The sequence below is a fragment of the Oxyura jamaicensis genome, chromosome 4 (genome assembly GCF_011077185.1).
Source record: "Oxyura jamaicensis isolate SHBP4307 breed ruddy duck chromosome 4, BPBGC_Ojam_1.0, whole genome shotgun sequence".
NCBI lineage: Eukaryota > Metazoa > Chordata > Aves > Anseriformes > Anatidae > Oxyura > Oxyura jamaicensis.
The window spans coordinates 65583332-65609066 of NC_048896.1; the positions used below are offsets into that span (position 1 = coordinate 65583332).

A 25735-nucleotide genomic window follows, 5' to 3' on the forward strand; every position below is an offset into this window, starting at 1 on the left:
TGTCCCCCTGTACGCGGCTCTGGTGAGGCTGTACCTCGAGTACTGCATTCAGTTTCGGGCCCCTCGCTACAAGAAGGACATCGAGGTGCTCGAGCGAGTCCAGAGAAGGGCAACGAGACTGGTGAGAGGTCTGGAGAACAAGTCTTACAAGAAGCAGCTGAAGAAGCTGGGATTGTTCAGCCTGGAGAAGAGGAGGCTCAGGGGCGACCTTATTGCACTCTACAGGTACCTTAAAGGAGGCTGTAGTGAGTTGGGGTTGGTCTATTCTCCCACGTGCCTGGTGACAGGACGAGGGGGAATGGGCTACAGTTGCGCCAGGGGAGGTTTAGGTTGGATATTAGGAAGAACTTCTTTACTGAACGGGTTGTTGGTCACTGGAATAGGCTGCCCAGGGTTGAGTCACCATCCCTGGAGGTCTTTAAAAGACGTTTAGATGTAGAGCTTAGGGACATGGTTTAGTGGAGGACTTGTTAGTGTTGGGTCAGAGGTTGGACTCGGTGATCTTGGAGGTCTCTTCCAACCTAGATGATTCTGTGAAAGAGAGTAATAGAGTTCTTTTAGCTAAGTGCAACTGGGAACAACTGGACCATCATCTATCTGGTCAAAGAGAAAGTCCAGTTGGAAAGATCAATCAGCTGACACTAAGTCTGGTCAAGCTGAAACCAGCACAAGAGGGAAGTCCTACTCATTTCAGTTTGCCCCACACTTTGTCAAAAGGTTTGTCGGCTTGACCAAGTGCTAAAGAAAAGCCAAAACCAGATGGATCTCTAGGGCAGTCACAGGTTCATGCCATGCAACCTGTGGGGGACACAATGTACACACACAAATGCTTCCTAGCGTGGCTGTTGGCATGTGAGGATCTTTCACATTGCCAGTCAAGAGCTGCTTATTTTTTACAGATGTTCTGCAGCTGCAGGAAGTTAGATTGGTGGCCCACTTTCAATGCAACCAAACACATTTTTAGGTATGCATTTTTGAATTTCTAACAAACCAATGCACTTATTCTGAAATGCATATAATTTGATATTTTGTACTGTTACTATTCATACGCGACCATCTTTCATGGGAAGCACATCAAAGAAACCATCATCCTAGATCTGTTCTGCACAAACCCAAACAAATTATTGCCCAGCTTAGTTCATGTTGGTTTTGAGAGTAACCAAATCCTGGGTGTGTTTGTCACATTCAATCTATAGTCCAAAAACTTCAGTTGTAAAGTTTAAAGAAGTGCAGTTAGCACCAAATGAACACGGTCGGTTTCTTACAGAAGGAAGCTGTCTATAGTGGTATTACCCATTCAGCTCTCAACAGAAAAGATACAAGTACACGTCATGGTTTAATCAGCTTTCACCTATTGCTGAGAAAGGAATGTCTGGGTATGACTTCAGCATGTGAAAGCATTTGTTTTTTTTGTATTCAACTGTGACAATCTCAATCTGCTACAAGAACAAAATAAATGGGACCACTTTCCTTAGGACTTCCCAAATCTTTTGTATTAAGGAAGAAGAGTAATGATAGTTCATACTGGGAATTCTGCTGGCTTCTGTTCACCTCTGCGAAAGTGCTGGGGTGCGAGGTGGCCCATGCTTCACATGGAGGAACTGATTCTGCCTTCTGGATTTGCTGGTGTTCAGCGGGCCCTGCCAGGATTTGGGATATTACAGTTGCTGCAAGCTGCAGCTTTTGTTTCAAAGCAGCTCCATATTTATTTACTTTTACCCACCTGCAGGTACGCTTCATAACAGAGGTTTGATTTTTAAGAGGAGGTGAATATAGGGACCACCAGCCCCAGTTTGCTTTGCCAACATTTTAAGAGCTTTTCCTTTCAGCTAAAGGCATGTGTGATCCTCTGAGTAAAACACAATGTCTTCCCACACCAGATGTACCTGCTGATATAATTCCATGCCCTAGTCCTCACATCTTCCAGCCAGTCCTGCTTTCCCTCCTCCATCTGCTCGCTCTCCGAATGTTTCCCCCTCTGTAGCACTTCCAGGCAAAGCACTTAATAGAACACAGCCCCAGTGTGTAACCTACCCTGACAGTGATGGCAACAGTTTCTAGTTCTGGTTGGAAGAAAGGCCAAGGAAAGGGAGAAGGTAGAAGAGAAACCCAGCTTTGAAGACATTTCACTTGTATCAGTTGGTTCAACTTCTGGTTTCCTTTACAAGGGAAAGGCCTAGACATACTCAGTCATAAACACGGTAAGAGAAGGTTATCCTTACAAGGACCAAAGCAGCTGTGTTAACAAGGGGAATAGCATGTCTGTGTAAGCCTAAAATATTAGTTGCATATTGATAAAGACACTATTTGCAATCAGACTCAACAGTTCAGCAGTTAAACTCCATTGCATAAAGGAAATTCAGAATATTGCAAAAAAAGACTTTTACCTTGGGATTCACATTTATTATTTTCCCATCCCTTTTGTTCTTGAAGAGTAGTCCACAGGCATTTTCTGCAATCACTTCATAATTTGGGCTGGGCTTTGAAGAGAAGATGTTTTTATTCCAGTTGTAAAAGCTGTGAAAATGTGAAATAGAAATGCTGTACTTTTAAGGGATATCATTCGTCCAGCTTAAAGGGCAGATTCTGACCTCCTCATTCACGTTGAGTAGTTCCTGACTCCATAACAGCCCCTCTGAAAGCCAAACATTCACTGAGGAGTACAAGTCTACTGAATATTAGAAAACCTGTCCAAATGTTGCCCTGTGTATCTGAACTCTGTCAAACCAAAACTGAGGCCCCTGTCTCCTCATCTATTCAGTACTAGTGTTACTAAAAGATTCAGCGCCTGGGTTATAACTAGCGGGAAGTGGTAGTGCTTGAGAACTACTACTGTGACGGAAACAGCTCTGGAGACCACCTGAAAGTGCTTCCCGGACCACCACAGATCTGCAAACCAGATGTGGGAACCAGCAGTTTCCCGTTTGGATCTCACTGTAACTCTCTTGCTGCCTTACTGTTTTTCTTTTTCTTGTTTTTAATGTAATTCTGGTAGTCAAGTTTGTGGATGTCTCCTCATGGGCCAGATACGGCAGGATGAGCTGACCTTCAGTTCCCCAGGGAAAATCCCTGCTCACCGAAGAGCTGTGGGTGTCAGTCTGTGATTGATTCCAGAGCAAATCACTCCATCAGAAGGACTGGGTCACTAGTTTCTGACATGTCCAGTGCTAAACACAGAGTAGGAAGGAAACATCAGCTATGTTAAATACAAAATGGACACGAAATGTCTTCAGCAGATAATCGGCCTTAGTTCTAGGTTGGAGGTGCTGGAAGTCCATAAGACTTCTCACAGTTTTGGCTGCTGACTTCTCCAACTTTTTATCTCCTGGCCTCAGCCCTTTTGAGTTTTGTACTTCGCACCAACCCAACTAACAGGCTGAAATTCACACACTCATTGCTATTGCTTATTTATATATATTTTTTAAATCTCAGATGTAACTGCAGATTGCATTATGTGATGATGCTGCTATTCATCCCTCAATGAGAAACTCATTTGATCACTGAAACGGCACGTGACATTTCTGCTACTGTTCAGACACGTGTGTCTTTCACAAAAGAAGGTGGAGATGGGAATAAGTCAGGAAATTGCTCAGGGTATAGGGAGGATTCGAGAAACTTAGAATATTCAGTGCCTTTTATTCTAGTACCTTCTGCGAGGATATTCCATTCCAGCTAGAGAGAGCTTTAAAAGTGCCTTGAATTCTTCCTCACTCTGAAAGACTGTAAAAAGGTAGGCCTCACTGTTACATATAATACCGAGTCTTTCTACATCCTGAATACCTCTGGTAGGAACAGACCAGCGTACAATGACACAGAGAGGAATTTAGAGCACCCTTGTGGAATTCATCCTGCCATCAGTGAAGTCAGGGGTTGATTTGCCACCAAAGTCAATGGCCCTGGATTACAGCCGGGTAATGTAAAATGGACTTAGAGGTGTGCTCAGCACAAAGCTATGTCCTTGAGGCAGTAGGTTAATGCAAGTAGGAGCCGCCTTCTGGAACTCTGTGTAGCCTAACACTTGGATGTCTGAAAAGAATGAGCAAAAGTTGGGTGGACATAATTTGTGTTCAGCTTAGTGCTAATAACTGTTTTGCTTTAACACAGTAGTTGGTCAAATTACTTCATTCTCTATAGAATTATTTTATGTTCTCGAGTCCCCATGTTAAGTAGCTAGATTTTTTCACTGTGTAAATCTAAGATTATGGAAAGAATTATATACAAATTATTTGCGCAAATTCTTTTCACTCTCTACTCAGTTACATCATTTCATCCATGCATCTTTCCCCTGTCTCCCCTGGGACACAGCTCTGTTAATGAGACCAATTGCACAAATATAAATTGTTCTGCTGGAAAACCACTACCAGATTAGGAAGGGTTTGCTCTACATTAGCTAAGGAGGTGGGGGGAAATGTCTCTCTGCAAAGACTTCCCCACAGTCATTAAAATGAAGTTAAATGTCTGAAGGAGGAATTAGTCAATTAGCTACCAGATAATAACTTCCTGCATCTTGCCAAGTTTCCAACACTACTCCTACAATACTTCCACATTTAAGTCACTGGGAACTTTGGATGTCCAGTGAAGACAAGGTCAGGGCTCAGACAGGCTGTGTGCTGGGGAATAAATGTCTAACACAAACAGTTTTGTTGGGGACTCTTGCACAATGACAAATTAGTTTCTGTCACATGCTTAGATGCTAGAGGAACCCACAGGACATTGGCAAAATGAGGTGAAACCCTCAGAACTCTGTACTGATGAGTAAGAGAACAGGGCAATGCCCTGCGCAACTCTCCAGATGCCTTTCCCACGCATACGCATGTGGGAGTGCTACACCCTGCACTGCCTGGCATTCCGTGTCCTCTAAAACAAAGAGCAACAAATAACCTGGAGGCTGCTGCTATGAGGAAGACTTTGGAGATGTCTAGCCACAGAAAGGAATTTCCCCCTGCATTCCTTTACTCAGGTTCTTCACTGAGAAGTGATGCAAGTGATGACATCAAGATTCAAGTAATCCTTGCACCCAGCTTCAGCTGGCAAGATGTTAAGGGCTACTGCTGCTAGAGGGCAGCATTACAGGAAGGTCAAAGAAATACATGAAAGATGGAAATGGGTCTAGCCAGGAGATAGAAGAATTTTGATCAGAGGAAGAAGGGATTGGAGAAGGCTTCTCTGGAGCAGCCTCTCCCCTGCCAGTTAATGTTATGGCGAAACTTGGTCGTCAGACTCAATGCATTCTACCAGGAGGATGTTGCAATAAAAGGAGAGTGGAAATTGGGAGCTAGGCAATCTCATCTCATTCTTATTTCTTTCTGTAGAATAAATTCTAAAACAAACTTCAGTAGGATCCCTATTTATGAGTTGCTATAATCCCAATCTAACCAAACTACCAAACTGATTTTATTAGCAGAACTACATGTGGCTTTAAATATTTAAATCATCCTCAGATGAAAACATGGTATCAGATGAACAGGATCAAATGCCAAAGACGAAATTCGCAGTGTGCATTTTTTCTATTACTATTTTGTTTGATTTCCATGTGTTTTGGAACAATTGTAGCAGTTCTCAGCACAGCACTTAAGCATGTGGAGTATGAAAGACTTAACAGTGCCCACAGTCCAGCTGCAAGAAGAATGCATCTTTTTTTTTTTTCTTTTTTTTTTTTTTTTTAACAATGACTTTGTTGGTGCAGCGGTATAAAACAAGTAGCACACTGTTTGGGAATACAGAAAAATATTCAAGCTTTTTTTTTTTTTTTTTTTTTTTTTTTCATTCATCAGCTAATTTCTGGTCTGAGCAGATTTTCATCCTGCAGACAGGCAAATGTCCTCCCAAAACACAAGAATATGAATACAGGTTTTTGTATCCTTAAAGTTATCCTTCGGGTACCAAGATAGCTGCACATCAAACCACATGGTGCTTACACGATGTCTTTCATCCAAAAATCTCTGGGTCGTTCTGTAAATATGCATTAAACCACTTGACATTCTTGCGAGATGTAAGGAAGGTTTTATTACAGCTCATCAGTGGCTGGGGGAGCCAGGGCACAGCAAACAGCAGAGTTTTTTCCCTGGGACATGTGTGCTGAAGGCAGAGCAGTGAAGATCCCCAGCTGCCAGCCTAGCCAGGAGATGGGATGCTTTGGTGGGAGTCTTGTGGCTGCTCACATTCAGGGAGCTGCCCAACTGTTTTCCTACAGCCAGATCCCAGGCAACAAAAGGTCCCATTTTTCTCCCCTTAGTCTGTAGTGGGAAACCAGCTGTGATGGAGAAAGGACTTCAATAGCCTTATTCTAGGGGTGGAAGTGCAATGCTTGGTGCATCAGGCCTGGACAGACCGGAGAGGGGTTTAGACACAGAACAGACCGAGGGTTGCCAATCACCGTCTGACCAAAAGAAAAGAAGGTGTGTATCTCCAGGGTAAGTGCTTTGTTGTTCCAGCTTAGTATTTACTATTTAAATCAGCAAAATCAGGGAGCAAGAACATAGTGCAAAGGTGTTTATGTCTGTGTTGGCCCACCTTTGATCCCATGGGGTTAAGTTATACTACCCAGCTCTTTCTTCCCCTCAGGATAAGGATTGGTTCCTTGATTCAGTTCTCTACTTTTCTCTTCCCACCCACACATACACTAAGATAAAACCATTCCCTATAGCAGACTGGGACTTCAGTCAAAAACTAATTATAAACAATGATGGCTCAACAGCTTTTTTCAGTTTGTGGTTCTACGAATTTGCGATGCAAACTATCTGGCTCCAGACCCCCTCCCGGTAATTTACAGACCAGCTCTCTGTAGTTGGGCAGCAGCAGAAGGCTGCAGACAAGGGTGATAGGGGGATGCAGGACAACAAAGAAGAGCAAAAATGGAAATAAAACAAGGCAGCAACTCCTTTACCCTGACATCCTTCTCCTTTCTGCCCTCCAGAAGGAGTGCCTTGCTAATCTTCCCAGTAAGGCTGAAAACTGGCATCCTGCATGGTGCCAAACACGACAAAGTAGCAACACACTTGGATGGGATTTTGGCCTGTCAGTCCTTCCAGAGCTTTCTGGTGTGAACAAGGTCAATGCCTCAGTGGGACATGACACTGTGTAATACAGCACACATGCCTGACTCCATGCCAACCATGGTTTTGTAGTAAGATGCATGTCACAGACCTCTGGTTACACAAAAACAAGCTACTTTTTCCACCTAAGAAATTTTACAATGCCCAGTATTGCTTTCCCTTTTCATCTCAAAGCAGCTTGGATTGAAATAATTGCATTTACCAAACAATTGCTGAGGTAGGCTGAGATTGTTACAGTACTTTGGGAAACTGAGGCAGTTTGATTTGTCCACAGCTACTGTGCACAGCAGGCAGTTTTGGTGGTTTCTTTTCCTGCTGACATGCTATATTGTCAGTATTGGATTAAAACCTGCTAACACTTAGCTAAACTCACACGGCCAATCTTCCAAACTGGTTGTACATCAGGAGTTACTCCGATGAACTCTTGTATACAATTGGAGAAATGAACATCTGGTCCGTAGGACCTGTTCATGCCTAGGTTTCCTGTAGGCAGTGGAAAAGCACAACAGTTCCTGCTGTGCCTGCAGTTACAAAGCAGTGGTCACCACAGCAGATACCATCTTACAAGTCCTGTTTATGCTACTGGCACAGGGTAGTGGGGTCCTCTGCCTCTAATCTGTGACAGGCTTCCCTGCTCAGAACAGCCATGCCAGAAAGAATCCTTTTGGCCTTGCCTTTAGCCGGGCAGTTCTCTGCATCTCATTACCAACCTTGGCAGACAGCCACATCAGCATGGGGGGCAGCAGATATCTTGGTTCCAGGGGTGAGCACCGCGCCAGCCAGCACTGACCTAGCAGAAGTGCAGCTTCTGGACAGCTCCTGCAGCAGCGCTCTGCGGCCAGTGCCAGCACCTTCTCCCTACAGGTCCCAAACATGGCCTCACCTTCCAGCCTCTCCCAGGCAGCAGCAGAAACCCTGCAATCACACTCAGCAGGGGTCAGCAGCTCACCTGGCATGTTCAACCAGCACAGGGCAAGAGCCAGCACACTGGGATCACATCTACTCCACAGCAAGGAAGCTTATGAATAGCAAAAGTTTGAAAATGTCTCACAGAGCCTGACTCTCCTTTTTTACTGCATGGCTTAAAAAACATTTCTTTCCTGATCTTGACACCATGAAACCAGTGCTGTGAGGACATGCAGCCAGCCAAGCACTCTGCACAGGAGACCCTGCCACATGGGCGATGATGAACACTATGCACAGTGACTACGAGGAGATTTCCATGGGGCACAGAGACAGGCTTTAGGGCTGCTTTCATTCAACGCTGTCAGCAGTATGCTGGAGCAGCTTTGAGATCACAAGGCTTCAGAGCTCCTCTTGTCCCTGGTAACCCCTAGATCCTACCTGCTCCTCCTGATAAGCCATCTGGCTGCTCCACCTCCCATATTAGATCTGCCCCTAAAACTGCTCAATTCTCCCTGCATATGGGGGGAGGGGGGGGGGGGGGGGGGGGGAAGGAGTGTGATCTGCAAAACAATGAGCACCTGCAGCTTCCACTGACCCGATCTGCAAGAACTGCCTGTTCAGCAGCCTGTCGGTTGTCTCTGATGAGCTGATGGGCATACCATGAAGAGCAATGGACTGAAGGGAGATGGAGATAAATGCAAGGTGGATACTAAGAGGTGTACACCGTTGGCAAGATTCACTGAACTATAAAACTGCTTTGCCCTGGAAACATACACCCCGGCTGGACTAGAGCATGATACAAATCTTGATCCTATGAGTTATGCTGGATGCAGTTCAGAGTTGCATAGGAAGAGGCAATTCAAAGCTGCGCCATTAGAGACTGGCAGGTAAAGAGCTCACAAAAACATTGGGCAAAAGGATTCTAGAACAGAAACCCCTCCAAAGTCATGAGTTTTCTTGACTTGAAACAACTCATACAGCCCTGTATGAGACAATTCTGCAACAAGCAGGCTAAATCCACTTCCCTACAAAAAAAAAGGCAGACACTTTTGAGGAGGAAGGAAAGAGGGAGAAAGGCCTTTCAAAAACTTTTGACTGGCAAAACAACTCAACTAAGATGGCACATTATCACGTATGCCAAGGCCATACATGATTCCTGCAATAGCCAAGAGGGGGAATGCAGCAGGCAGGAGACCAATCCTTTTGCCTGACTTTGGACACTTTATGTCAGATGCTTTCCTCCTGAGCGCAGCTCTTATCAAAGTGCTAAATAAGGGTGCATTTAGAGCTTATCGTGGCTTGGTATGTTTCTCAGTCAGAAGAGCAGCAACATAAAGAGGACTTGGAAAGCAATTCTGTTACACAAAATAGTTAGAATTCCACATCCAAAAGATGCTATCATCCTGCAATCCAAATTTTCAGCCTTTTTCTTGACAGAATAAGAAGAACCTCTAATATTCATATGAAATAGTCATTTTATATTGAAGAACACAGCTATTATGTTCTCAGCTATAGCCAGTACATACCTCTTCTGCCTATGCTCCTCAGCAGCTGCTGCACAGTCCATCTTGTTAGTCTGTCTACCAGCATCTAAGACAGTTACATTTTCGTCTTCTGTTTCACACACGTGCACACACTCACAGACACAAATGCTGAACACTTTGCTGCACAAAGCCTGCGCATCAGATAAGTTTTCATCTGGTCATGAATTATCTAGGAATCAAAGATGATTTCAAATATGTGTAACACGGATGGAGCACATGATACATCTACTCTATCTACAAATGCATCCCCCCGCCATGAGTATCCTACATACAGCAATGGGATCCAGATGATAATACTGTGCATCTCTGCTATCTTGCAACCTGCCCACTCTATCTTGTCATCCTATTATGCCACAAGCCATTGCACTTCACCTTCTATCAAACCTAAAAGTCTGATAAATTTCAGTCCTTATAATCTGTTTGCATGCATCAGGTTTACTCCCTCAGAAGGATGTCATTAAAGTCACCAAAATCCTGACTGGTACATGAACTTTTCATTTCCAAATTCTTCCCAAACTCTCCTCATCTCTGGGCAAAACTGTTCTTTCTGGTAACAAGTGTGAATAAATGTTTCTATATTCAGCATGGAACACAAGGACACTATGTTTGCTTCCAGGACAAGAAACAGGGATTTTAACAATTCATCATTGATAAGACAGAGCATATGGTTGCCTAAATGTACTTTTGAGTGTAAAAGATTTCCTTTCCTTTGTTGAGTTTGGACTAACAAGTAGAAGTAGGAGATTAAACAAGAGAGATCACTACCTACATTTTAAAAATCATGAAAATAACCCAGAGACTTTGTCACTGCCTTTCTGGGATGACCCATGTAATTCAGACGCTGTTTCAGAACTCGGAAACAGTTTCCTCAAACTCTGGCAGAACTTCCACTGACAACTGTTCCTGCATGTATCTATAACATACCTCCAGACACTGGACTGCTGCCATATGCTGGAGTTTACAGAAGTGATTCTCCCAGGCTGTATACTGCTATATTTTTCTGTGCAAATGGGTAACATAACAAAATGAGACTTTCCTCGGACAGAAAACATGAGCTGCATGGGAACCCATTAGCTGTGTAGCTCCATCTCTTAAACTCATTCCCAATTCTGAGAGTCCTGAGTCTCCCAAGTCCAAGCAGAGGCTTGCAAGGCTGGCATCCTTTTCTTTACCACTGACAATGGGGGGCTTTTTCCACCTCTGTGTCCCAGATATGCAACACCCCACCTCCAGCAAGCAGCCTTCAGTGAGGCTGTAGCCCTCAGCCTGCTCAGCTTATAGTAAGCAGCCTTCAGTGCTGGAAGGAAGTCTCAGGTGGCTGCAGGGCACGATGGTCCAAACTGAAGCATGCCTGGTGCCTGAGCTGCACTTGGGTCATCCTTTCTGTAACACACTCTGGCTCGCTGTCACTGGCATCATGCTACAAGGCGTAGATCCTGGTGCTATTGCTTTCAGTGGATGTTAGCAGACATCCCCAGCATTGGAGCACTTCAAAATATTCCTGGTAGCCAAGATGTTTTACAAGAAATCTGCTCAGTACTCACAATATTGTTTGAACTTCAGCTGTGTATGGATTTTGCATTTCAGGATGAAGGCTAAGAAAAAGAAAAGAAATAAAAGCAATAAAAGGAGAAGAAATTCAAGTCCTCAGGGTTATAGGCTCTATCCCAAGAAATGATGAAACTACTGTCAGATCCAGAAGCTGTGCAGTAATCACTCAGAATTTATTATCTTATTAGTTCTCTCCATCTTTAAAAGAATAAAACCACCCAACACATTAGGATTTATGGCCAAAGAAAAGAAAAAGTTTTATCTTGAAGCTACAAAGCTACAACGAAGAAGATAAAAAAGAGGCATGTAATTGTTGAAAGAACAACAGGATGAATAGCTTATACATATTATGCAATTAATAATCACTGAAGGCCTGTTGGAAGTTGCACATAACTGACAGATCAACATACAAAACCCAAGTCCTTGTTCTCCTGTGTACCAGTAACAGTGATTGCATTAAAGTCAGCCACCCAGGAAAGTTTTTTTTTTTCCTTTTTTTTTTTTTTTTTTCCCCTAATGTGCCTTTTCAAAACATTTTGAGATGGGAGCAAAAAAGCCGCCAACCACCACCATATAAGAATATCTGTCATAAAAGTTTCCCTCATAGACAGGCCTTAGTGTTAAACAGAACACAAAAAAACAACGTATGCAAAACATGCACGCATGGGTCACTCTGTCCCACTTCCACACCACGTGCTGCAGCCAGCTGAGATTCTGAAGGTGGCTCTGGAGAACAGGGGAGTTCAAGTTCATTCACTATGGACTTAGTGAATCCAGTTCCTCACCACAGTAGACACAGGAGTACCTAATTACCAGCAGTGAGATGGCAGAAGTGATAACAACCTTTCTCAGCAAATAATCAAGTCTAAGGGAAAGGTTTGGACTAATTATCTGAGGTGAATTTCTAAGGCTGACATAGAAATGATGAATGTTTCACAGTTGAACATTTGTCTGATTGTCATATAGGTTCACTTACAAGCCTTCATCTTCCCTTAACGAAAATCCGGAGTATGATGAACAACTGAAGCCTTGTTCCGTCATTCAGCTAGTTTCCTCAGGTGCCAAAGATGCAGGTAAATGCTAAGACAGATTTCCAAAGCCTGACAGTTTCTTGCCTGATTGTTTCTTGTAGTAGGTGGTGTGCACCGCAGGGAGCTTCCATGGGGTTTTGAAAATCCCCCATGGCACCTATCTTCCTCAGTAACACTTCTAAAAACAGCACCTTTAGATGTATGCCCAAGTTGCACTGAAAACAATACTTAAGTGCTTTGTAGAATCAGAGTCATGATAAGCCAAGATGAGCAGGAACATCTGGATGAAATAAATACCAACTTAGAGAAGTAAAGAGATACTTCTCTATACCAAGTTAGAGAAGTAAATGTCAAATTATTATTGCATATCGATTCAGATACATGCATTTGTGGAGCTGGGCCAGCTACTCCAACGTTTTCCCTTTTGAAGGAAGCAGGTTTAACAACCATAAATTACCTTCTTGATCAAAGTTTGATTAAGCGTCTGAGTTGAAATGATGGATTTTTCAAAAGGCATGTATTCAAAGCATGCTTAATATATGCATGTATCTCTTTCTTCCTGTGGTTTCTTTCAAAGGGTCTTCTTCCTTTCCAACTGTAATCTCCTTAGGCAAAGAGTTGAGTCCAGAAAGAATTCATCTATAAAACCATGTGCTAAAACTTCTAATTATCAGCCGAACTGATGAAAAATAATACTCTTATGAAAAATCAATGCTTTTTCGACCCCCCTAGTATTTTAGTTTAGTAGTGTGAGGTAAAGCCAGGGGAGACAGCCAACCTTCAAGGCTTGGGAAGCATTCTTTCCTCCTTCCCAGGCCTCACTAATGCAAACCCTTTGAAATCCCAATGGCCCGGGGACCAAGGGAAACCTCAGAGCAACCCAACTGCTGAATGAAGCTGCAGTTTCCAAGTGACCTGGTGACATCCATATGCACCTTCGCTGCCAACACTGGACAACAGCACGCTCAAGATCCCAGCCCTCAGGGAGAGCTTGGTTCCCCTCGCACCTCAGTCCAGAAGACTGATATCGCTGGGGGCAGTTTGGGCACCTGTGAGGTGGGGCACCGGCTGTGCTGCTGCTTTCTGCAAGGTGCTGCATAACAAGTCTCATATCCTCCAAACTTGGACAACTACACACATGTTCCAAATACAGTTCTTTACTCTTTAGGCACCTTTTCAAAATATTGCTCTACAATTGCCTTCTGCACCCCCTTCCACCTTTCTGCCATACCCTCAGGACTTTATCTGCATCCCAGTGACCTCAGCTTTTAAACACGCAGGAACAGGAGAGCTTAGAACGCATCACTAATTTCAATCATAAAGAGTGGCAAAAATGCCAGCTTTTCAGGAAAGGGCAAACCTGCCTTGAGGAAAAAGCTCTTTGGGAGAGTCACTCCTAAGCTGACTAGATCCAAAGGGCTGTTATGAAACACAGCCTGAGAAAAGGTCTGGATTACAAACCGTGGCTTCAGGATGCAAAAATTGCTGCTGATTGCTGGGACATGGGTTTTGCAGTTTCCAGCTCGCCAATACTAGTTAAGTGATGAGTTTTGCCAGGATTCAGTTGGACAAAAGCACCCAGGGTGCTGCTAAATCTGGGAACAGTTTCTAATGGCTAGTAATGTAAAAACATTTTTTTTAAAAAAAGCACTACTTATTTAGTTACCTAAAAAATAAGGTTTAACTTCAGGCACCTCACTCTTGCCAACACCAGCCTTTGTATGATCTGTAAGTTTCTTACAGTTGAATGTTTGGTACAGGAAAAGGCACTGTCTGGTTTCTTTGCTACTAAAGACTTGATAAAACTCATTACTAAACACATTTCCACTATTGGTGTGATGCACATCAACATATAGTTTGAGTGGCTCAAATCAGCTTAATGATTGAGAACAGATTTTTTTTTTAATGTTTTCAAAACACTATTGATCTGAGAGTCTGACACAATTAATTTAAATGTATGTTTAGCAACAGAGCAAAGAGATGACAGGTCATCAGGCAGATCAGGCAGGCAACCTTTATATTTCAGTGCAAACAAGACGGCAGAGCTGTGATATGAATAAAGCAGAATGGCATACAGAGTATTCACATTTCTTATCTCTTCTCCACAATAGAGCCATAGCTTGTAAACTGACTGCAAAGCCCAAGCACATGAGACACACATGTAGAACTAGATAGTCAAATGCTGTCATCTACTGTCACATTAAAATGAGAAACAGTCTATAACCAGAACCTCTTTGAAATCTGGAGGGATAAAAAGGATGTAGGCCCCAGTTCCCAAAACTACATTAAACACATTGAATACAATGGGACTACACAGCACACTGCAAGCTGTGCATATGCTTGGGTCGGAAAAACTATTCCAGGATGAGGCTGTATGAATTGGAAGAGAGTGTACGTGTTCCAATAGGCAGAGAGAGAAGAAGGAAAAAGAGACTCAAGCTGCAGGAAAACTTCATGTGTTTGAAGGCTGCCGGGTACGTGAATAAACAGGGCAAGCAGTCTGAAAGCATCTGCTGGGTCTTGCAGGTGAGGGGACAGATCACGGATCTGATGTGATGGAGGGAGGGAGACAATAAAAAGAACCACGGAGTGAGTGAGCTGGCCTTGGTAACTGTTACTCATATTAGCTGGAAACCACCTGAGGTTATTTGAATCATAGGAAGCGAACAAAAAAAGTACAAGCCCTTACAAAGAATGAGAGCACATACTCCCAACAGGATAAAACCAATACTTTTGACTACTGAGGCTATACTTTTCACATCTGTTCCAAAAACGACATCTTAGATAAACACCTGACAGCATGAATGTTACACATTTCTGTAAGGTTTGAGGGATCAGATACCCAGAAGGTGTATGCCTAACAAGGTAGTTTCAAAGACTGCATAATCCTCAGCTCCTTAAAGAACAGGCCTACTGAACAAGCTAAAGCAGTGAGAATCACTCTCCTTGCTCACCTTCAATATGCAGATGTAGAGAGGATATTACTGCTATACTACAGATAAAGAAGAACCACAACAACCTCATCGGAAAGCTACAACTTAGAAGCAATGTTTTTCTTGCTTATATTCACGAACCGCTTATCTTTCTACTAACAGAGCACAGAAGGGGTGTGCTTGACTCTTTTTGCATGTGTCCATCAAAATGTACAAATACATAGGATTGAGGGTATCATAATACTGAAAATCTGAAACTACAAAAATCATTCAATACAAAAAGAACAGTGGCACTAGATGGCTAAGATGCCCGAAATCCTACACAGCTTCAATTGGTCATTGCTATGTGACTGTGTTGACTTTTAAAATTGTTCACTAACTTTCTGACAGAGCATCAGCTTGGAACTCTGTAAAATCGTATCTTTTACAGGAGATATTCACCCTAGAATAAGACATCAGAAGATAATCACAAGTAATAACAAAAAAAAAAAAATCAGTTTCAGTTTCCAGTTTTGCTTCAGTTTGAAGCAATTTGCTTCAAAAACCTACTCTGTCTGATAGCATCAAGTTGGCTCATACTGAGGCTGTAAACCTGATCCCCCTGGAAGCAAGGGGACATCTTCTCCCAGGGCTGCTGTGCTGCACAGCTCCTCGTTAAGGTCTGACACAACTTCAAAAGATGATGGAGAGTTCTTTCCCTACAGTCTCTTGCATACTGCTGATGCTTACAGTTTCCTGAAACACAAAACTTTAAACATATTTGTTGAAAAATAAAATGGCAATTATCATCATAGATAGCAACTAATGCTCATGAAAAAAACAAACAAACAAACAAACAAAAAACAAACAACAACAACAAAACAAAACAAAAATTTAACCGATATGGGAAATAAAATCTGAAAATTTCATTAATGATACAGCAATGGCAAATTGGCTCTGAGGCATCTAGCTGAGACACTGGTCTGTGTCAAACAGCAGCACTGTTAGGAAAACAGACTTGACAGAATTTATATATAAGTGCAACGATCAAAAACCAGAGATAGGGAAAAAATAAAATAATAAAAAAAAAATGATCCCAGTTCCCCAGTAACATATGGATGATTTTCACAGGTCAAAAGACATCATTTTTGGTGTTACTTCAAAATGAAAGCATTGTAAATGAGGAGCATCAAGCCAATGGTTTGAGCTTGCCCAAATGTGGCAAGAAAGATATCCTAATCACCGAGGAAAACATTAACATAGCAATAAGGAGAAGGAAATGTCATGTTAAGCCTGAAGTGTAGATGAATATTTCCTGGAGACTGGCTCTGTTCCCTCATCCGTTTGATAATACAAAAAGATTGATATTTTTAATTTTTGTCCCATGTTTATCACTTTTCCATTTTTTAAGAAACACTCTAAAGAACAGAGTGGATTGGTTTTGCATGATTCAGAGAACAGGAGTGAATCCCAGCTCCTGTGAGTCCTCCAAGACCAAGATGCTTTCACGTTTCAAAAAGACTGCAATTCTAAGAGAAAGAAAATCAAAAATGAAACAGCCTTGGTCTTAGTCAGGTCGAGGACAAAGCTCCAGTGAGAGCAGCCTCAAATGCTGCTTACAAGTCTGCACATAACATGCATAAAACCCTCCTCTTTGCCTTTTTTACCAAAGCATTTTTCTTCCTTTATAAAAGAATATTCAAAATGGCCTTTTTCAAATCTGGGAAGTTCTCTCTCATGTGGAAGCAATGCAAGAAGTCTTGTGCAAGTATTTGTAGTTTGTTCTACAATATAAAAACAGACACAGCAAAGTCTTTTCTGTACTTTGCAAAAGAACATGTTCATAAAGTTCCTTGAGAGCTACAGTAAGATTATTTGGATTTTACCTAACGGGTAGGTAATGACATTTGTAAGACTGCAAGAGAACACAAAAACTGTCATCCAACATAAAAGGGGATTAAGCGACAAGGGGAATAGCCAAAAGCTTACAATGATGTTGCATTCTCCTGCCAAGCAGAACAGACAGCTACGTTACAAATTGTGATAGACAAAAGAGAGAGACCAAAACTTGGCAAATGAATTATTTAAAAAAAAAAAAAAACAAAAAAAAAAACTTTTCAAGGAACATCTCTCTTTGAAGACAGTATATGTGGGGTGTACACATGGAAAAAAAAAAGATTGTTCCCCAAAACATCGCAATAGTACAATGGTTTTACAGTGGAAAAAATTGATTTATAGCAGATTAATTACCTTCTAGCAGTTTAAAATTAAAAAGGATAGATAAGTTGTTCCCCTCCTTAATGTTTTGAGCTAGATTCTCAAATATTATGATTTATAACTGATGTAATCACTGTTTTTCCACATCTGCTCCATGGAGTTGAATATTTTAGAGTAGTGGAATTATGTTTGTGCTGTATATAGAACAGAATATTGTCATGTCCAACAGCAAGAAAAAGGGTTACTCTCAACTGGAATTTAACAATACATTCAGGTTCCTATGCACTCAAGCAGAGCTATATGCTACCTCAACTCCTGCCTCTTACACGTGTTTTAAGAATTTTTACCAGTCCTCTTCAAGACAGAATTTCACAAGTACAGAGCACAATGTAATCCATACTATGCTTCACTTTTTTCTTCTGTAAAACTTTCATTTTACAATAACCACTGCCACACGCTTCTCTTGACGTGCACGCCTTTCCAGGCACGTATCCATATTTAAATGCAAATGCGAGCATAGTGGAAAATCACCGCACAATTACAGACAGAATCCTACCAACACCCACCCACTGAACACACGCAAGGGCTCTCAGGGGAAACTGCAGGCGCCCTGGCAAATTGCAGCCCAGAGCAGCAGCAGCCCCAGCTGACTGCGACCAAACCCTGTCCCAGCCCCAAGTGTCCCCATGTCCCACTGCCGGCTGAAGGATGTCCCTGTCCCCCCACCCGCTGATGAGGGAGGGGACTTCCATGGTTAAGGCCCCCACCATGGTGCTCTGCCTCTCCTTCCCCGTCCGTCCATGGTGTCATCGTAGGCAATGCCCATGAGAAATGCAGCAGCAGCACGTGCAGACTGTGCCTCTCCTCTCAAACACATAGGTCTGAAGCCACACAGGAAATCACAGATCAAAACTAGCACTCCCACCCTTTATCCCTGCCTCGCTGCCCATTATCAAGACATGGTCTGCTTACCTGAGAGGTCTGATTAATCATTTGGGGGTTTGCCATATGAAGTATCACTTGTGAAAATTCTGACTTTTCTCTATCAGTTTCAGGCTGAAAACATCGGGATTATATGTTGCAACATCATATGATGTGGGATTGTATGATGTGAGAAATCTTTTGAATGTTCCCTTCCAACGGAATGTGTCTCTCCTTACCTAACTCTAATACGTGTTTTGAGCAGTTTTGATTAGCTCCTGGGAGCATTAAGAACAGAAGAATTACCTTTCCTTCCCCACCTTAACTGCTAGCCCATGTTTCTCCCAGCCCTTCTCCTGCTGTTCTTCAGGAAATATTTTCAGTGTGGTTACAACATGTGTGATCTGCCTGTGCGGAGAAGGCCATAAATCCATATTACCAAATGTTTATCCGAGCTTTTGAACATCTTGGAGAGTGTGGTATCAGTATACCGCAAACCTCAGGGTATACCAGCGCAGGAGAGGGAGCTGGCCAGATACCATGTCATTACAAAGAACATTTTGATCTGGGGATGTAATGAGAAGCAGGTCTGCAGGAAGGTTTCCTCAGTGGCAGCTCCAGTGTGTAGGCGCAGGTGCACTACCCAGACAGAGCGCTGAAACAATGCATTTCTGGCATAGCAAGGACTCCATCTTGGCTCGACGCTTGCAGCTTTCACATCCAAACCTTGTTACTAGATCAGCCTGGAATGTCATTCTAAATCCACGGTCTCCAGGCATTAATCAAGAAAGGGGGCCGGCAGGAGGGGGGAGAGCCTATTTAAGGCCTGTAGGAAGGGAAAAACATGTCCTCCAAAAATGCCGTATCAGTGAAAGGAATTAAGTCACTTTCCTAGCTCGTGGTCATTTTCAGAGACATAATAAATATAACCTGGGGGACCCATACAGTACCTGCAGTTAAGTTGTCATCACGTGCAGATGGATGGTATCTTTACTATAGCAGTGCATTACATTATTTCCTTAAATTGCTCTCACACTGCAGCCCCTGGAAAAGCACCAAAAGAATTTACTGGGGCTGGGAGACTCAGATTGCACTCAACAAGCCCCAGTGGGCTCACTTGGAAAAAGCTTGGGAACTCCCTGCCACTTGGCCATTAAGCCCAGGATAAAAGGGAAGGAGAAAAGCTGTGAGCACTGCGCTGGGCAGCCGCCGCGACCCAAGCCACAAGCTCTGCAGCCAGGGAGGGCTGTGCCAAAAGGACACCATGTCACCCCTGCCATGGCTTGGCATCAGGGAGTGCACGAGGGGGCCTTGACCTTGGATGGCCTGGTTCCCGTGGAAAGCACAATGCAAGGAGGTGTTATGGGGCTTCCCAGAGGAATTCCCAGTTCTGAGAGCTCCTGGGAAGTGTCTGGGAGTGAGAGGAGAAAAGGAGGCAGGGAGACACCAGGAAATTCAGAGAGCACCAAGACTGAGATGAGATTTAAACAAAACTAAAGAAGAGGACAACAAAGTCACAGAATCACAGAATAGTCTAGGTTGGAAGAGACCTCCAAGATCACCGAGTCCAGCCTCCGACCTAATGCTAACAAATCTTCCACTAAACCATATCCCTAAGCTCTACATCTAAACATCTTTTAAAGACCTCCAGGGATGTCAGACACTTCCTACATGGAGGAACAGACAGGAGGTGTGCTGGATGACAGGGGAGAAAAAAAAAAAAAAAAAAAAAAAAAAAAAAAAAGCTTGCCACAAAGGACATGACACTCCTTTTAATGCCCACAGCTCTCTGCATCTGAGGCCTGTTATTCCTCCTTAGAATATCCCCTGCTGGCACAAAGCAAGCTGCCCTGTCTCAAAGCGGATGAGGCCTGAGCACAGCACTCGAGCTTTCTCCTGAAGGCTGGTGGACTCGTCAACCAGACTTCCATCTGCTCTCTGTAAACATCGGTGCCTTAGGGATATTTTGAAAATACAGTCACTATTGTGTGCCCTATAAAGATTTTCACAGACATAAATATGAACTCTGTAGTGCAAACAAACAAAAAACGATTGTTCCCCCCCTTATTTATTTTTTTGAAAGAAATCAACAGACCCACAGAGAAATATAATATTTATCCACACAAATCTCTGCTACAGGCCAGGAATTTGGTTTCTTTACCTTCCCAATACCCCTCGAGAGATACAGCTTTAAAGCTAAGAAGTGCTGCAATTCAGTGGCACGCCAAGTGGTATAGGCAGCGTATGCTGCTTTTTACATATGTATTCCTTTTTAAGAATGGTTGCAGAAGCAAAAAGATTAACTGGCATCTAGCAGGAGAAAAGACAGGTATGTGGCATCATGGTAATCCAGAAATAAGGGAGAACACAGTGACACTGAACAACAACTTTTAACTGGAAATACTTTTTTGTACGCGATAAAATTACTTGCAGACCTCAGCCGCAGCACAGGAGATAAGTAGGTTCGGTTTAGGGTACTGAGGAATTTTTCAGCCAAATGTTTATTTCAAGACCCTGATTGCTCAGACCTCACCAAGGATGTGGGAAATCCAGTTGCATATCCATCCTTCATCAGATATTTAATTACTGGCATAACTCTGACAGGAGATCTTGAAAAACGCAGCCGCAAAAGCCAATAATGACTGAGTTATTCGGAGCTTGTTAGGGGTTGTCTCTCCCTGTTTCTTTCTCCCTCTCTTTTTCCCTCCTGAACATTTCAAGTACACTAGGTCTTTACCAAAGTGGAGTTTTGGAAGTTTTAGGGCAAGCTTTTTCCAAGGTTGTAAAATAGATGCCTCTACAGATCCCCCCTTTGGTATTAGTTCTGGTTCCTGGAAGATAACTATCAAGAAATGACCTCAGGTCTCCTAAGCCTAGGCCAGGCACAGGTATGGGCTGTCTATCATGGGCTGAGGCTTCACACCGCTGAGCACTGGGAGAAACAGTGTTTATGGTGAGGCTCAGCGATCAGCAAGCTGTACTTCACCCTTGTCAGCCAGAAGTGCCCAGCTTTACCTACAGCAGCTAGCAGCCCAGGCAATACCTGTTATTTATTAATGCAGCGCAGAATGATTTTACCATACTTTTCACTAGGGCATAGCTGGCAAAGAAAGCACTAAAGAAAGTACTTCTTATTCCCTACAACCACCCATTAAGAAATCTGGACATACCGACTTCAGCCACAGCTATTTCCTTGTCTAACTAAAAGGAAAACGTGGTTTCTCAGACACCGATGCATGGCAAAAATCACACACTGCCTCATGATCACTGCATGGCACTTGGGCTAACATTTACAGGACAGCCAGCCGAAAGCACCAGGTTTCCAGATGAGTACTCACAGAACCAGGGGGCACCGCAGTGTCACAACAAATGCTCCCTCCGCCTGTGCACTTCACTGACAAGCAACACCAGATCTGGCACCACAGCCCAAACCAGAGCTGTTCTTGTGGAGTCCAAGCAGATTTGTCTTGACTGCATTGTGATGGCCCACGATGTTGCTTTGGGTTTGTGAAATGCTGTGCTTCTTTCTGGGCTGCCTGACTCTTCTCCCTCTCCCACCATGCTTCATATACTCTTCTTTCTGGCATAATTTTCCAATAAGCAATACAACTAATGGCACACATAGCAGTTAACTTAAACGCTTCCTACTATTTTATGTGCAAACACATTCAGTATTAATTGCAGCCCCAATCGAGGCGCCTTAGTCAGTTTTCTTTCTTACAAAAGCATGTAAATGTATGCTTTACGAGTTTTTCTAATTAAGTACTGAAATGAATGCCTGATCATGCCCTTTACTGGGGACCTGACCCACCAGCTGTTATTGTTCCTACAATTATTAATTACACCGCAGTCATGCCAGGGAGCCCATTCTGGTGGGCACCTTGGAGGGGCGCTTCGAAAGGCAGCCTGAGAGGGCTAGGCACGTTTTCCACGCGTGAGACGTGGCCGGGTTTGCGGCACGCTGGCTGGCAGATCTTAAGCAAACAACAGAACGATTTAGAAGAGCTTGATAGAAACCAGCCAGCCAGCAGCAGAACATATCTATTGTCAGCATCACAAAGATTAATTCAGTATCATTTCTGGTCCACATTAAGAGAGAACTGAGGCTTGTGGGAAGATACATGGCTATCTGGTGAGGCAAGATATATGGTATTGGATCTCGTGACCTGCAGAGCTCCCTTTGAATGAGCGAATACACAGAGGAGTGCTGCAAGATTGTTCTCTTCATTTTCAGAAAATCAGAAAGAGGCAAAGAGCTATCGTGTTTAGGTCTGATCTCCTTATGCATCTGTCTGTGCATCATAACACTGTCTTCATGCAAGTAAACAGCCATGAATCATTTCTGCCTCTCAAATTACATGTGGAAGCTTTAACCCAAATCACTTTCCAAACAAGCTCGTGGCCAATTTGTGTTTTCCGAGTGGGTTTTCCTACTCTTCCCTTCTTTCGGGTGATAGGATGACTGCATGGACAAAGAAAGCAAGACAGCCCTTCCCAACCACCAAAAACTTTCCTTTCCAAGATTTTATTAATTTGCATTTTCCATTTCCTATTTCAAAGGAAAGGTAGCCTGCTCAAAGCTGTAAAAAGCCAAACTTTCCCCTTAAGAGACTTCATCTTTCTTAAGGGACTAAAGTTTCAATTGAAAAAAAAAAGAAAAAGGGGGAGAAATTAAAAGTGAAAGAAGCAATATTTGGCAATATTTGATGTATTTAAGTATAAGCCAGATGTGGAAGTATACATCTCCAAATTAAACATTTACTGAGTTGGCAGCGATGGAATTTTCTTCTCACACATGCAAACGTCAAGTCTGAATGTAGTCTAATTTCTACCTATGTGTCTACCTGCGACTTGCTCCCTGATGTCTCGTATAGCTAAGCAGCAGTTAAGATTTACCCCCTGTATTTCTGCACAGCCCCTTCTCTTCTCGGCACAATAGCATCATTTTATCTCTAAATGGTTTAAGGCTGTGATGAAACATCCTAACTGTGAGACAGCAACATGCATGAATTGGATTCAAAGGGGTGACTGGTTTTCTGAAGCCCTGGGAGGGACATAAAGACTACTAAAAGCAACAATAGTTGTAGGTACTGAAAATTAAAAAAATAAATAAATAAAAAAATCAGGCCATGCTATTTATGAGTCATAATATAAAGACACATACATGATGAACACTGTTACACAATGAAAGGACTCAAGAGTTGTAGATAAACACTGGGGGAACACTTTCCCCCCGTGTGGCTAGAGGACTCTATCCAACGTGTCTGCAGTGACAGGGGTTCATTTTGATTTGGGCTCCCTGCTTGCACACCCTTTGCCATTCATTTTCCCATAGTATCAACAACATTTGGCTTAGTATTACCTAGAGAGCGGGCAACCAACACAGAAAGCAGTTGTAACCAACGAAGCAGATGGGTCTGTAAACATGAAGTATGGTGACAAAGAAATTAAACCCCCCCCATATATCTACTTTTTGTGAAGGACAAAACCACGTATTACTCTCATCAAATTCTTTAAGATTATTATCTCTTTTCTAAGGGAGCCAACTGAACTTATTCTATCAGCCAACAACGTCCTTACAAAAATGGAATGTCAAAGAGATTTTTTTTTTCCAACCTTGAGTTATTTTACACTCTAAAATCACTAGCAGTATGGTAATCCCTGCTAATCAGGGGCCTGATCTAATCCTTTTTGAGATTGGTGACTGCACATTTTGGAAACTCAGGATGTTTTCACCTGTTTTCCCCAAAAAGAGTTGGATTTAACTCGTGGTCAATATCCATAGCACCCAATCATTAGTGACACTAATGAGCTTCTGATTTGCAGGCTTCCAACACTATTGAGAACCTGACAGCTTTTGCATTATCTATGATAGCTGGAGAGTGGCATGCCAAACACAATGAATGCGGCCAGCAGACGTAAACCAGGAATGGGTTACCAAAAGGCTTCCCTTTCAGAACCAACTGAAGCAGAAACACCACTTCGCAATCATAGACATGGCTGACTGTGGATATTTAAATTCAAGGACAACCTCCTGTTTTATTTGGCAAACAAAACAAAAAGCACCAAAACAAAACAAACATACACAAGCCCTCACCAAGAAAGCACCCAAATAAATACAGCCTGTTTTCCTCCTGTATCCATTCAACATAGTGCTCCCCAAAGGTGGAAGAAGATGCACAAGAAGAGGTGTCATCAAGGACAGGTGCCCGCTACCTGCTGTACATGACCTGCTCCTAACTCGAGCTGCCTTAATTGATCACTTTGCAGGCAGCCTGAGACTGCAGCCTCAGAGCACGTCCTGGCTGGGGAGAAAAAACAGCGAGAGGCATCAGGCTGGATTCTGGGATTACCACAGCCCCTGCATGTGGGTCCCCAACTGGGGTGCAGCAGGAGTTTGGCTCTGCCTTGCCACCTGCTCCCCAAGGCAGGAGAAGCTTTGAACATCTTCTGCCTGGCACCACAGGACTGCCCATGGCAGAAGGTGTGAAGTGCATCTCCCTCCCTCTCCACTCTTGCCAGGGTAAGAAGGGTCGAAGCTGCTCTCTTCTGTAAACTACACTCAGATCTGTGGGGTACAGCAGAGAAGGGAGATGCTGGCTCATGCCCCATACTTGGGAACGTCTTGCTGGCCATGAACTGGCTTACAGGTCTTTACAGATTAACAGATGGTATCTTGGTATATACCTGACAATAAAATGGGAGGGAATTCCAACCCCAGCTAATGTATGGCTGCCAAACACTACGCCCACTCGTAGCCAAAACAGACCACAGTTGAACTGCAAGAAAAGAAGGGCAGAAGCTGATGGGATGGTTCTTGCCAATAGCAAAGAACAACATGCCGCATCTGAAAGTACCGGTGTGTCATGATGCACTCCTATCGCAGGCGAGGTTTATCACCACAAAGCCCTGAATGCTGGACCTCCCAAGCTCAGGTTGGTGCGTGCTGGGGCCAAAACCAAACAAGTTTCACTGCTGATGAGATAAGTAAGTGATTTCAGACCAATACTTCAGGGAAAAATCTAGGACCCTTGTTCTACAATAAATGGCTCCTTACCCGGATCTGTATTAGAAAAGACTGAGCGAACTAGTAAGAAGAAATGAAAACACTGCAACCACAAGCTAGACGTGAAGATAATACACTAGAGAATACAGTATCATACATACCATATTTATCACACTGCCACAGAAAATTAACAAAAACCCAGGGCAGGAGTTCACATAAAATCAGAATAGCACAATACTACTGCAAGACATAAATTTCATCCTCCTTCACAAACTGAACTGAGAGATGCTCAAAGTACAGCTGAACAGGCAAAAAGGCAGTCCAAACTTTGCCTTTTGCTGTGCTTCTTCATTCAGCAGACTTTTTTTGGTACTGTTCCACGGAGCGAACATTCTCCATTTTCTTTGAACAAATTGTATTACACTTGTTTCTCATCAGATTACATAAATTAGCTGAGAAGGAATGGATTCAATTACAGTCCAGATTCCAGACCTCTTAAGAACTTACTGCCTAACACATTCCTTTCATTTAATAAACTGTAACCAAATGAGGATTATATCATATAAATAATACTCCCTTGATAGGGCAATGC

The 25735-nt window shown here is 43.0% G+C and overlaps 1 protein-coding gene across 1 annotated transcript in view; it reads right to left on the bottom strand.

The window, feature by feature from the left end:
• The window catches only part of CFAP299 (cilia and flagella associated protein 299), a 47972-nt gene that overhangs the window by 418 nt on the left and 21819 nt on the right, over positions 1–25735 (bottom strand). Inside the window, exons 3-4 of the mRNA XM_035325756.1 lie at positions 11050–11100; positions 2388–2517 (exon numbers count right to left, since the gene is read on the bottom strand). Of these exons, the coding sequence (XP_035181647.1) occupies positions 2388–2517; positions 11050–11100 (181 nt within the window). The remainder of the gene's footprint in view (positions 1–2387; positions 2518–11049; positions 11101–25735) is intronic.